Genomic DNA, 14,276 nt, shown 5'->3' with positions numbered 1-14,276 from the left:
TCCTGAAATCGATTTTCTTTCAAACTATCTTTGAAATATCAAAAATTAGCCGTTCTTCTGAATATTATCACAAAGAAGAGTTAATCTTTTTAATGTAAAGTCTGACAATGAGCTAAGCAAAATGCTAAAAATAATTATGGAATATTTATAAAAAAATACATCAATTAGGGAATTAGCAAACAATCTTGTATCAAAAATGTTTTGTATTAAACGTACGAATTAAAATATGATACTAATTGTGTTTGTGCGTGTGTGGAGAGGAGGGTGATATATGACGTTGTGTGTTTTCATTCACGGAATTCTTTTCTTTAAATATTTGCTAGTTTGCAAATAATGAAATATCTTTTGAGACGTGAAACCACGATTCAAGTCAGCAGTTATGAACAGTCAGATTTTGAATTATTTAAACTGTCCGTATTGTTATATAATGCGATAATAGTGAATTATATGCTATTCAAAATGGCACGTATAGCTTCCGCAAGTGCAATTCAATTTCTGCTAGTCCATTCGCGCAATAGCGATCGCGCCGGTCCCAATACGTGACCCAATATGTTCGCCGAAGCTTAGAACACCTCGCTTTCTCATTGAGTTAGACCTATATACACGCAATCTGTCCATTTATTTGTTCTGCCTACACTTCTGAATTGCCGTTGCTATTCTATAAGTAATAGCTTTTGATTACATAACCGAAATAGCGCTACTAAGTCTAAAATATATATGTAATAAAGCTTATTTTAGATATGCTTGTATTATTTTAAAAAAATAATTTTAATTTTATATGTCGATTTAAAAGTACATTTTAAATTTTGCATATATGTGTGTAGTTCAGATTTAAATATTTTTCGCACAACACGAGACTTATAAAATAATAAATAAATAATAATAAAATTCTAGCTTGAATCTTACAATAGAAATTATAAATTTTTTGAGCTTAATTTCTTTTATCTAAATTTCTAGGAGTAATTATTAATGACCATTTCATCTTTTTATATATATGATTGTAATGTTGTTTCTTTTTCTCATGAATTTTTTCCCATATTAATTAAATTTTCTTAACTTAAGAAAAAACTATTCTGATTTTAATTAAAAAATTGCAATTAATGCAATGGACTCGTCTTTAATTGGAATCACAAAACAATGAAAAATTAGAACGAGTTGTAATTATTATTATATAACATATTATATAATATTAATAATTAAAAATTTTTTGCTACAAATTATTCACTGCGTGTTTTTAAAATTTTACATGTTAATATAAATTGAAATGAAATGCATGGTGAATTTGAGAACAACAAATATTTATTCAACAATTATAACGTGAAACGAGAAATAACCTAAGATAAGCATTTTATCGTCATAAATCACGCTTAGGTTTCTTGATGCTTTTAGTGGTGCTCGTAACCGCCGTATGTACCACCATGATGGTTATTGCCGCCCGAATTGTGGATGTGAGCAAAAAATCCTCCGTGCGGATCAACGTGGTAGGACACGATCCTGGTGTTGCCGCCCGGTTCCTTGACGGTGTATTCACCGACCAACTTTTTATTTCCTACGAACGAAAAGCCACTCGTGCAATAACCAGTGATGAATGTTATGGCAATCGTTTGCAAATATGTACATTAATTGTACAAAAGATTGTATTGAAAGATTGAATTGTACAAAATTAGATACGTGGATGTGTTATCGATATTATCATATGCATGTGTCGCCTACATATCTTATATTACGTCAATATGACCGCGCGATGTTTAATTAAAGTAGAGCGCACCGGAGCGTACCGGCGTGTAATCTGACCCCGTCATTTATAATCTTTAACTACCACCACGGTTATGTAAAAATAAAAGAAAACGTGAGTGGCGAGAAAAAAAACACTGTGTCAATAAGTTTAAACGCGCAGCTCTACGCCCGGCTTATTGCGATTCAGAGTTGCGCTTTCGAATATCTATCCTCGTGAAGATCCGCCAGACAAACTTTTATCGAAATTTTTCAGAAATTTTTCAATAATATTTAGACCATAGCATTTTCTACGTTGTTGCACAAACATCGTAAAAAATTCAACAACTCTTTGCATGATTACATAAATTTTATAGATTTGATGCTGAATAATTTACGAAATTCAATCGTTAAACAACTCAATTAGAAATATAATGATAAATTGCAAATAAAACAATAAGTTTTAATTACAATAGCATTTACATTTCCTTTGATAGAAGAAATTGTACGTATGTGTAATGTAAATATAACAATTTTTGTTACAATTTAAATAATCGCTTTGCTTAGAAATTGTGCACAAATAACTTTACATATTTATAATTAACTGTCTTTGAATGCTGCGTTCATAAATGTTTTGCTATTTGCAATTTTATGTACCTGAATTATCGTGATATCAGGAATTTAGCTTACCATCTTTGTACTCTTTCTGTCCGTGATAATCGCCAGTATGATGATCCTCGACTCCGTATGCGAATTCGTACTTGGGATACGCGATGTAGTCTATATGCTGATGATCATGCTTATCGTGGATAACCATTTCACGTACGGATCCTTCGACCGGTCCGTGAAAGTACGCGAAACTGTGAGCATGCCCTGCCAATCCACTTTGAACCGATGCAAAAGCCAATACAGCCAATAACAGAGCAAACTGCCGACAGATTGTTACTATTTACATGTACCTCAACGCAGAACGAACTTCAGGATCTCGCATCAGAAGCACTTTTTCTGCAGCTGACTGTAAGCTTCATGGATTACAATTGTGAATTGCAATAAACAAGTTATAATATAATAAAGAAGCTTATATAAAAATTTTGAAGCTATAAAGCTTATATATAAAAATATAAAATAATAGTAATATTGTATACTTATTATAAAGAGGTGAAAATATTTTATTCAAAATAATGAATGATAAAATAATTTTGCATTTTGTTTTTAACATTTACAGCTATTTAAAAGGTTTTGTTGTTGATTACAAATATACAAAATTTCCAATGGATACCAACCTTCGTGTTCATGATTTCAAATATTCACACCGATTTCTAAAATGCGAATGGATACTTTTGTCGATACCGACGAAAGCTTATATAACGCGCAGCAGCGTTCATTTTTGTCGAGAGAAATTCGCCACTGTTATTTAGTGGACGTACAGAACAGTCCCTGCGAGTGACAAAAAACACGACATGAACCAATCGCTTTCCTATGCATAAGATTGGGCACTCTTGCGATGAAACGGCACTGGTGGCAAACGCCACGCCATGTGAATGCCCGTCTCGTTGAAATAACAATCGATTTCGCTCTATCGATTGCACGCGGAAGACTTTTTTTTCAAAAGTCTCGAAAATGGTTGACTTTTGGAGATTGCAACGGAACACGAAGCACGCGACGGCAATAATTGAATAGGACATTAGCCTGTTCGAAACCTGAAGAAAATTAATTTCTCTCGATATAAACGCCGAGTTTCTTTAGTTTCTTTGGGAGATCTAAATCTTTTAATTTGTTTTTAATTTTGTTTTGTTTTACATAAGTATAGTTGAATCAGTTTTTGAAGTTTTCAGATAAAACAATCTCGTGACTTGAAAAATTGTATTTCTTCGTGAACGGTTTGAGTTTGTAGCGTTTATTAATTATTTAGTTTATACTTTTTTCAAATCTTTTAATACTCGTTATGTAAAGAATATTAAAAAGAAATAACAAAATAATAATTCTCCTGTAAGATATTACGCGTTACTTTTTTTTCTATTTATTACTCGTTTTATTTATAAAATGTTAATAAACTTAAATACTATAAATCATCAGATCAGAATATATCAACATGAAAGAACAATATTTATAATTAAATATATTGAACGTTAAATAACGATAAAAATTCATAAAATTTAAGATTATTTCTTGTTTTATTAAATTATTAGGTTCTATAATTTTTAAAATGGAAAAATGGAAAGGAATATTATATTAAAGGAATATTATATTAAAAATAAAATATTTATAATATTAAATAATTAATTAATATATTTTAGGAAATATCCTTTGTACAAAAGCCGTTTAATTGATTTAAAATACAGATACTCTTAACAATTTGCTTTGAAAATTTACTCAAATGACAATCTTTATGTAAAAGAATCAGTTGTTAGATACAATTACATTTTTGAAAAATAAATCGTAATAATTTTAAAAACGTAACAAATGTCGTTACTGCGACATTCGTCTCTGTGATAAAACTAAATAAACTATCGCGAACGATTGTTGTTAATTAATAATCGCTGTCATCTTCTAGATCACGACTAGCTACATTATCGGAAAATTTCATGTCGCGCTGCGCGTAACAATAACCTATTTATGCTACAAATGCGTTACACGTGTAATGAGCGCTATGATGAAATTCAAGCTCATGATACTCTTGATATCAGAGATTTAACCTTCTCATCCGTTGCTTCTCTACATCGGCGGAAAGGCAAAGTGAACGCGTGTTGCGGGCATATCCGATGCGCCAAATAAAGTTAAGCTCTCTGGTATCGATGGATCAGATTGTGCGTGGATCACGGCAAAAGGGAGACATATTTCAACCGCCAATAATATGAAAATTGACAAATCTGCGCGATTTTCTTGATTCGTTAATTGCAAAAGCGGCTTCTCGCGAATGAAGCGATATCACGTTCTGAATAAGCTCGTATTCATCGAGTAGATTTCGGACTTAAAAATAATTACATTTGAAGTTATCTTTGTGCCAGGGAAAGAGCGTTGTCTCGCTCAGTCAGCTCGTAATCCGTCCATTTGCTTTAGTAACAATTTGTATCGACCCGTTGAATGCTGCTATGCGCGCATTAGTATTATACATGGAAGAGCACATCGCGCCGCATTAATGATATCCGGTCTGCATCCCCTTCGCACATAATCTAATCTGTTACTTTATACTGCTACCCCACTGATTGAACACGATGCTCGTGCTTGATTAATCAAACAGCAAACGAATGGTGACAGTTACGAACAATTGCGTTTAATTCGCGTCTGGATTGTCGCGAGCGAGAAAGCGAAACAACAGGTTTACTTAACGCTACACACGGTCGGGTGCTCAATTTCAAGCGGCAAAGTCTGGTCTAAAGCACGAAATTACTTATCGCAAACATATTAAATTGAAACGAAAAATAACGCTATATTTACACGTCTGATCTTTCTCTGCATTTTTACGTCAAAAATAAAGTTTCTTTGTGCTTCTGTCAATAGTGACAGCACGTCGTGTGATTAAGCAGTCTTAACTTACTTACGTTCTAATTAGCAGTGTATAGATAACACGGATCTTGCAATGGATTAGTGATCACACAACAGTAAGAGACCACAAGCAATATGTTTGCCGCATTACAGCGGCTTTGTACGAGACAGTGAGTTATCGGACACGGAGGTATCTATTCGCTGTCAAGGCACGTGGGAGAGATGATGCACTCTAATCGACGCGCAAGATAGTTCTAAATGAAACAGTAATTATATTTTCCTCATCGCGACGTCACGCGAATTCGACATCACACTTATACCTGCGTGACAATATCGACAATCAGAAGCAACATCTTCCGTGACATCTCACACAACCAGCGTAATCGGCATGTGGTGGCATGGCGTTATCTAAGCTAACTAGATGATATCAGTCTCATACGCAGATTAGCGTCTCCAAGACAGATTACATCGTATCTGATCTTTGTCTAAGTGACGTTATCATCCGTTGAAATGTACTGTCATTTTCCTCTATCTGCCTTCTCTTTATGTCAGTTTATTTCTGTTCTCTGTGGAATTCGAGTGTCGAATAAATATCTAAGTCTAATATTCCAAAATAAGTTCTTGATGTATTCTATTCATCTTAAAGAGATAAAGAAAATTAGATTTTTATGAAAATAATTACATGTTATAATTTTTTAAATAATCTCATGATATATTGAATTTTAATGTATCAATAAATTTTTCTTTATTTCTTTGTTTTTTTTTAAAACTTGAAAATTTACAAGCATAACCGCCCGAAGGGTAACATATGTGCAAGAATATATATAGTGGCAGCGTGAACCACGTCATTAAGATGTTCCATTCTATGTTAGCGAAGGTTCAAAGAGAATACGGCGACATGTAAAGACCAGTATGGCACTCGTGATTCTTAGTCAAATTGCTGTGCTTGATGAGCTACCGCGATATTCAAATTAAAATCATATTTCTCGAATGGTGCAGCACTAAAGGAACGTCAATTATGCTAATAAGTCTTTACGTGATTGTCACGATTGGCAATGCATGAGCGAGTCTGATTTGAAAGATATCGTGACGTATAAACTTGGTGACGTATACAAAAGTAACAAATATACTCAGTAACGTCGATTTCGATATGTAAAATTATATTGAAATTTATTTCTTTTAAGATAGTTTATTTTTGCATGTGTAATTACTTTTATGACAGCTAAAAGCTAGAATAACTGTTATAATTTCTGAACATGGTTTCAAAATCCTTATTTTTTGTTGTTATAAAATTATTATATAATTGGAAAGAAGAGAGATAACTTCAACAATATAATTGCTCTCGATGTTAGCTCATTTTTTTATTATGATAGCTGTAACAATCTAACCAGTTGAAACCGAGAATAAGAATTATAAACTCGGAAATGTTGTAAAATGTTCCACTAGTCAGTTCTGGTTCGTGGAAATTCAGTGGTCCTATCTTAGCACAGGTACATCCCTATACAACTGTAGTCTCCGCTAAGAGAACTTAATAGAAATTGTCGAAGCGTTTGCGCAATGCGATTATCCGTGTTAAAAACCGGCGAGATTGGCAACGAAATTGGCGACGAAATTGGCAACAAAATTGGCAGGGCCCGGGTCAGTAACACAATGGCCAACCGATCTCCTTATGGAACGACCAATCCCGTTCGCCGCGATTGTTCAACGAGAGGGCACGAAATTTCTCCTTTCACCCTCGCCCTCGCCTTCATCGTTTTCCTACCGCGGTGAATTTTGCGCTTCCTCCGCTTTTCGACGGCATCGAACGGTCAGTCCATCGCGTTGCTGACTCGAGAGGTCGAGGATACGCGGAAACGTGATTGGATAAAAACATGTTGCGGCGTGCTGATGAGAGAGATCGGCCAACTCGCTGCATTCGGTCAGCAGAAACCGAGCAAGCAGCCCCCGCTCATTTTGATGAAACGAGATCACGCGATTGCGGTAAGACCACGAATGAATTCCAAAGGAGGATCTATTTCGAAAATTAAGGAGTGGATCTTCTCATATTTCTATATTAATATAACCTTGATGTAGAAAGAAGAGAGAGAGAGAGAGAGAGAGAGAGAGAGAGAGAGAGAGAGAAAGAGAGAGAGAAGAAACTGTATCATTAGAGTATATATTTTAATAATTCAATTTTTTTTATAAACCCTAGATCTGTTTTCTTTTCCTTAAAGAATTTTTTGATAGATAATTCATATAATACTTGGTATTAATAAGAATTAAAATTAAATTTGAAATAAAATTTTTATACAGAATTAATATACATAAAATATAATAACATTTTTATTAATACATATAATATATCTCAATTACAAAGAAGTGAAATATTTAACAATTATAAAAATATTATTTCAACAATATATATTTCATAAAAATAAACAATATATTGGCTATGATCGAGTTTGTACAGAATGCAGGCACAGTTACAACGTTGTCCTCGTTAATCACTCTTACGTTTTTTAGTAATTATTTTTTTCACTAATTATATTTATTACATCTTTCGACTATCGATGCTTATGACCGTATGAACCACCCGAATGGTCGTTTCCGCCATTGTTATGAACTTCGGCATAAAATCCACCGTGAGGACCAGCATGATATTTAACGCTTCTAACATTGCCACCAGGCTCATGGATATGATATTCGCCTTCCACATGTTTACCTATAATTTATTTTATAAGTAAACTAATCAACATTTACATATATTTGAAACAATGATATTTAATAAGAACAATTGACATGTTTATTTAATTATTTTTTTTTTATAAAAAAATCACAACGACTCAATATCGAAATCTGGATTTTAAGTATGTAAAATTTAAATACATTTTTAAGTATTATATTAATAATTTTGGAAATAATTTGTCGATTAATTAAAAATATATAAATTACTTTTTGTGTTGACAGAAAATTAAAAATTTATTCTGTATAATTCAATGCTCTTTCTATATTATTATATTTATTGAACTAATATAATCTTGTTATGCTACATATACGCGAAGTAGAGATAAGAATCTAGATTGAATGAAGATATAATAGAAACTCGTATATTTCTCCATACATTCCAATTAAATTCGCGTTTACGCAGGCAGTTACACGTTTTCCAGGTACGTCGTATCGGAAGAGCTTCGCCGTAAGCTCCATGCATTTCATTCGCCGGCTTTGCCAGAGAGCTTTCCAACGAAAGCGTAATAAACTCCTATCCCCTCCCACGTATCAGTCACAATTAAATTTAACAGGCGCACGCTAGATACGAGCGAACGCGAGGAGGCTCTCGCATTTTTTTGCAAGAAGCGCGTCGGAAAAGTGGCGGATGTATCCAACGAGTCGCAACAATACCGGAGCAAGAAACGAATTTAGTCGTTCCTAGGTTCTAATTAAGAGCAGGGCCAGATATCCAATTACTTCGAGACTCTAATTAAGAGCGTGAGATCGAGTTGCGTTTCGCTGCCTCGTTGGGTCTAGATTAGTATTGCGCGATACATCTAGGGTTGCTATGTCGATATTTTGTCAATAGGGAAGATTGATGCTACATGTACGTAATATTAAAAAGAAAGAGTATCGGTTTTCAAATTAATATTATTAATGGCATTGACAGTCGTTTTTTATATATTAATATTAAAAATATCAGGCGCAACTATTGACAGTGATAGAATCAAGCGCAACTATTGACAGTGATAGAATCAAGATTTTTATTTATAAAAAAACTGTCAATTTTTATACAGCATACCAGAATAATATCAATGAAATATATAAATGTATATTAAAGTTATAGACGCTAAAATCTTAGGTAGAGAATATCGGAAGTAAAAGGCATTATGGTGTTGAAAGTATATTTTCATATACTGACTTACCGTCACGATGTTCCTTCTGCCCGTGATAGTCCTTAGTATGGTGATCGTCTACGCCGTACGAGTATTTGTATTTAGGATGAGCCTTGTAGTCATGATGATGATGCCCGTGCTTATCTTTCCAGGCTATCTCTTCGTGATGGCCTATCACTGGTCCCAGAAAATGATGATACGAATACGCATAATGATGACCACCGTGATGATGTCCGTGGCGATCTATATCTTCAGTCTCTTCCTCGCCGTTGTCTTCCTCTATGATTGATTTCATATCAAACTATTACGTTCTCAAATTTTTCAAATATTCGGTGCAAATGTTGCTACTTCATCAGAATTTAAGCTGTTATTTTTAACTCGCGAAGATATCAGGATAAACGCGCGTGGATCGATGCACCTTTCACGAACACGCGTAATTGCCTCCTCGAGTGACCGATTCCATGAATTAAGCGAAAGAGACTCACCCACCGCATTTTCCTCGTACATCCTGGGGAAGCTCTTAACAACGACAGCGACGAAGACGACGCAGACAATCAATTCCTGCAAAGCGAGGGAGGGACATTCGTGTAAGCGGCTGACAACGTCGCCCGTGAAGTACAGTTCGCTGTTAAAGGTAAATTGGTGGCCGCGAATAATTGGAAAAGTTAATCTCTTAAATCTAATCGAGGAGAAGAAGAAACGGGAGAGAGAAAATGAGTGTGTGAGAGAGAGAGAGAGAGAGAGAGAGGGGGGGGGGTGGGATCGCGCGCAGGGAGCAAAATTCATTTTCATCGCACTGGGACCGCGATGTGTGTTGGCGTGTAGTAGAAAATTACCGAAAAAAAGCCCATCATCATTCTTCCGTTCCAAATATGTGCGCCGAATAAGAACGGACTCGCCGGAGACGCTTTTACCGCTCATATAAAGATCTCCGAAACACGCCGCGCCCGCTACTTTACGGTCACGACTGCGTGATACTTTGTTCAACGCGGCCTGGGCTCCGGCGATATTCGTTTTATGGAAGCCACGGCAGTCCATCCTATGGGTCGATGAGATCGGCGAAACTTGAAATTGGATCGATCGTCCTGAGTTTGAGGCTGGGACCGCGTCATCGCCCGCGGCCAGGTAAAAGTGCTGAGCCCTTCGTGTTATTCTTCACGTTATACGTTGTAGTTCTTTGCCCAGGCGGATCATGAAAGGTTAATATCCGTCCACTTCCCGCAAATTGGATATCAAAGAGAAAGAAGAGAAAAAGAGAAAGGGTAGAAATGGAGGACGGGGAGCTTTAGACTCTCTCGCGATAAAATGCGCCGTTCAGGAAATTTTCAACTCCACTCGAAGTAAGTAGTTTTATTAAAATCTTTCGAAGTAGAACATATCATCTTCTTTAATTTTTTTAATGCTGCAATTTTTTTTAATTTAATTGCTTTAAATTGGGGTATATTAATTTTCTAATGATCGTATTATTTTTCACCCGATACCATTAATGCTCATTCTAATACCTAATCCATAAGATTCGTAAAGTAAAAAGAAAAAGAAACATTATATCCTAAGCTAGAGCAAAAGATCAATAAGTCTTTGTTATAAGGCTTTATTATAGCGTTTTATAAAGATGGATAGTATTATGCAGTTTTTTCTCGCTAAAGCGATTATTGTGCAATAATGCTTTCTTAAATTCCTATTCGGCGATTTTATATTTTCACCTCAAAAGAAATTACTATGTGCTATATAAAAGTAGTAAAAATTTTAATTAAGAATATACTATTATTCTTATTATATGACAAAATACTCTGCGACTAGATTTCAAAATATCTTTCAATATGCAGAATTTACAAACAAGCTATTATTATTTAGATTTAATAATTGCTATATTATTATTTATAAACTTATTATACCCCCCTGTAGTTTCAATTAATGTGATGCTATAATTATTACTTATAAAATTTTCATGTAATTACCATTTAAGTATTTCAATTCGTAATGCAATCGAGATTTTAATAGATTATAACACCGGTAACGATAAAATATTGTATTTTCATTTAATCGTTATATAATCATTATGTAACGATATCGTGCATTTGCGTGTGTATGCGTGAACTAAAAATTACTCAGCGCCCGGCAACTCGCGCTTGCATTGTAACGCTTTCCACGCTAATATTTTCCGGGATGCGCAATTATTCCGACGTCAGCGGCGTAACGCGCTCACAAAAGATGCAACACCTTCCACAATTTTGTTCGCAAGAATACGTAATTATAAGCGACGTGTGCATGCCTTCGTCCGACAACGTGAATTTCCGTTTCACCAAAGCGCCCCAGTAATATTCTCCGCTACCACCGCTTACGAGCAGCCGCGTATCAACTTAGGACACCGATGTATTGCGCTATCGACTTTAGTTTACCTTTACAAAAGCCATGTTTCTTCCTTTACGAAAACCGCCAATGAACTACTCCCGGGATTGGAGAAACGGGATCGTTTTATAGAAGCGGTCACCCCCGGACAAGCAAAAACGATCCCTTTTAACCATTAATTCGTCGTATCTCGCGGTTGGTCCCCTACACCGCACAGTAAGAGGTGTGACCAGTCGGATCATAGAAATAATAATAATTCTTTGAAACAACGACCCCGGTCGTCGTCACTGCCAGACACGAATTGGCGTCGCGATTTTACGACCGGGAAGGCAATAGCTCGGAAATAATAAATGTACAATGTGATATACATTAACTTTTAACGTACTGTTTCCGCTTGATCCATCAACTTTCTATGAACACGTAGAAGATTTAGATGTAAAATTTTTAAGTATGCTTTTTAGAATCTTCGAATTATATGAAACATGAAGAAAGTAGATGTACGTTTAAAAGAATCGTTTTTTTTTTTTTTTTATTAACGCAACAGTTATAAGATCTCCGTAATAATAACGTTGTTTGAATAATTAGCTGCCAGCGTTATATTATAATTGAAAGAGAATTCATTTTCCCTTCCTCTTTCTCATTTCTGCTTTCATTTGGTGTGCATTCGCGTAATGTATATTGCATTGGTGGAATTATAAACAATGAGATTGTATGTCAAATGCCTCCTCTAATGCAATAATTATCAACAATATCTTTTGTCAAGGCGATGGGTTTCGAACATAATTATTCACGAGCTTGTCGGTAATCTTTGATTGAAGTGGTTAATTATTATTATTCGCGAATTTGAAATATAACATTCATGACAAAGGATAAGTTTTGAAAGCATAAAGGTGGTAATGAAATGCATGATATCTGAATGGCTATTTTGAAAATATTATTAATATAATGCAAATTTTATAATTAGAATATAGAATACAGAATATTTATTCTATAAATTGATATATACATTAATTAAAAATTGAGAAACTTAGAATTATAGAAAAATTGTTGTGTTAAATTTATATTAATATCACTTTATATTCTACTTTGTACATATCTAATTTAGAGTTATCAAGAAAATTTTATATCTCTCTTATATATATCTCTCTTATATATATGCCCGTTTATCTCAAAAAGATATTTTCTTATTCTCTTATGGACACAAATTTAATTGTAGTAATGCTTGTTATTTACTTTTTGTGATATTTTTTAAAGCATGCAGCTGACCTCGACAATATTTTACGAAATTACCACATGCCAATTGACGAAATAGTCAATCAACATTTTTTATCCGTGTCGCCGTAAAGGTAATGCAATCGCGGCCGCAGCGGACCGAAGCTTTTTGCTCGCTCTCTCATTGGGATTAGAGAGAAAGCGCAGATTTTTTTGATTACTCGATCCATTCTTGCTACGTAATTTTCCTGTGGCATCATTCTGTCCAGCCCCGTGCATAACTCAGAGGCGACAGTCAGATCAGTTAATTTCCAGGACAATAATTCGCGACAGCACGAATAATAAGCAGTATTACTTACACCCGATGCATATGCATGGAGCATTATGGCGCCATGCGTTAATCTTACTTCGAAATTTTATTATTCGCATTGCGCGCTAAGCAGCATACAAATTAATTATTCACAATGAAGCCTGGCGAGTTATCCGCGAAACTCGTGATGGGAACTACCATCACCGACGCGACAAGTAATATGCAATTATTATGGTAGCATAATTATTATACTACCAGCTGTGTATTGCGAATAATCACGACCGTGGGGCAGATTATAAAATCAGATGGCACGAATAAAATGTTTTGCAGTGTTTAATGGGAAAAGATATTTTATTCCAATATTGTTATTTTTATGCTGTAATGCTTGTTCAAAGTTAATTAAATTACGTATATCAAAGACATAGGAAATGTGTTAAATAATTTATATTTGGATGTTAATTTATATTTATATATTAAAAAATTAATTATTCCGAGAAAGTATGTAAGTATAAATATTCAGGAACTTTTTGTGCAATATTATATGTATCGTTTTGCTCAGATTTTGTTAAATTTTCTACTCGGAAGTTATAGGCAATTGCAGCTTAACGAAGTGAATGTAATTTTGAGAAGCTTTCGCATTTGCCAGTTATAATTTTCTTATTGAAAGTGGTAGACTTTATATTAAAAGCATATGCTTATATTAAAGTAGCTATTTGTATACTAAAACTAGATTATGAATTACAAATGTATTTCGAATGTTCCTACTAATGAAATAACAAGTAAATTAGAGATATTCTCGTAAAAGTGTTTTTTCTTTTTATATAATCATATGTGTATATATATATATATATATATATACACACACACACACACACACACACACACACACACACACACATATATATATATATATATATATATATATATATAATATATAAAATATATATACATAAAAAGAAAACACACTTTTATGAGAATATCTCTAATTTACTTGTTATTTCATTAGTAGGAACATTTGAAATATATTTGTAATTCATAGTCTAGTTTTAGTATACAAATAGCTACTTTAATATAAGCATATGCTTTTAATATAAAATCTACCACCACTTTCAATAAGAAAATTATAACTGGCAAATGCGAGAGCTTCTCAAAATTACGTTTTATATATATATATATATATAAAACTATTATTGCAAAAATATATTACATATTCATTTTTTATTTTAACTTAATACAATAAATGCATTTATGTCTATCTGTTTTTAAAAATCTATCATTTCTCATAAAAATGGATTTATTGGAAAAAGTGTCATATTTTAATCATACTTTTTAAATACAAGAGC

At 33.9% G+C, this 14,276-nt stretch overlaps 2 protein-coding genes and 1 long non-coding RNA gene across 3 annotated transcripts in view; 1 reads left to right on the top strand and 2 right to left on the bottom strand.

Annotated features, from left to right (window-relative positions):
- The window catches only part of LOC148934533 (uncharacterized), an 86,817-nt gene extending 75,991 nt beyond the window's left edge, over positions 1-10,826 (top strand). The window contains exons 2-3 of the long non-coding RNA XR_016141217.1: positions 9,215-10,187; positions 10,248-10,826. This is a non-coding gene — a long non-coding RNA (uncharacterized LOC148934533). The remainder of the gene's footprint in view (positions 1-9,214; positions 10,188-10,247) is intronic.
- On the bottom strand, positions 1,019-3,098 carry LOC105428554 (larval cuticle protein A3A-like). The gene is made up of 4 exons (XM_089084471.1): positions 3,052-3,098; positions 2,690-2,735; positions 2,404-2,641; positions 1,019-1,549 (listed from the first exon to the last, which is right to left on the bottom strand). The coding sequence occupies exons 1-4, from the start codon at positions 3,096-3,098 to the stop codon at positions 1,386-1,388; spliced, it is 495 nt and encodes a 164-aa protein (XP_088940597.1). The 3' UTR covers positions 1,019-1,385.
- On the bottom strand, positions 7,566-9,584 carry LOC105428553 (adult-specific cuticular protein ACP-22-like). Its single transcript, XM_011640937.3, has 3 exons — positions 9,548-9,584; positions 9,093-9,341; positions 7,566-7,900 (listed from the first exon to the last, which is right to left on the bottom strand). The coding sequence occupies exons 1-3, from the start codon at positions 9,567-9,569 to the stop codon at positions 7,743-7,745; spliced, it is 429 nt and encodes a 142-aa protein (XP_011639239.2). The 5' UTR covers positions 9,570-9,584; the 3' UTR covers positions 7,566-7,742.
- Positions 10,827-14,276: the final 3,450 nt, after the last annotated feature.

Source organism: Pogonomyrmex barbatus, unplaced genomic scaffold (genome assembly GCF_055798465.1).
Source record: "Pogonomyrmex barbatus isolate J1 unplaced genomic scaffold, ASM5579846v1 scaffold9, whole genome shotgun sequence".
NCBI classification, from domain to species: Eukaryota; Metazoa; Arthropoda; class Insecta; order Hymenoptera; family Formicidae; genus Pogonomyrmex; species Pogonomyrmex barbatus.
The sequence above is the reverse complement of the archived record's forward strand: the minus strand, read 5'-3'. Positions and strand labels throughout refer to the sequence as shown.

Excerpts from the sequence above, each read along its gene's own strand:
- LOC105428554 (XM_089084471.1), bottom strand. The coding sequence starts at position 3,098 with ATGAACGCTGCTGCGCGTTATATAAGCTTTCGTCGGTATCGACAAAA. Across the intron at positions 2,642-2,689 it reads TTCTGATGCGAGATCCTGAA|TTTGCTCTGTTATTGGCTGT; the intron begins GTTCGTTCTGCG and ends ATCTGTCGGCAG. Across the intron at positions 1,550-2,403 it reads ACAGAAAGAGTACAAAGATG|GAAATAAAAAGTTGGTCGGT; the intron begins GTAAGCTAAATT and ends TTTCGTTCGTAG.
- LOC105428553 (XM_011640937.3), bottom strand. The coding sequence starts at position 9,569 with ATGTACGAGGAAAATGCGGTGG. Across the intron at positions 9,342-9,547 it reads GTACGAGGAAAATGCGGTGG|AGGAAGACAACGGCGAGGAA; the intron begins GTGAGTCTCTTT and ends AATCAATCATAG. Across the intron at positions 7,901-9,092 it reads GCAGAAGGAACATCGTGACG|GTAAACATGTGGAAGGCGAA; the intron begins GTAAGTCAGTAT and ends AATAAATTATAG.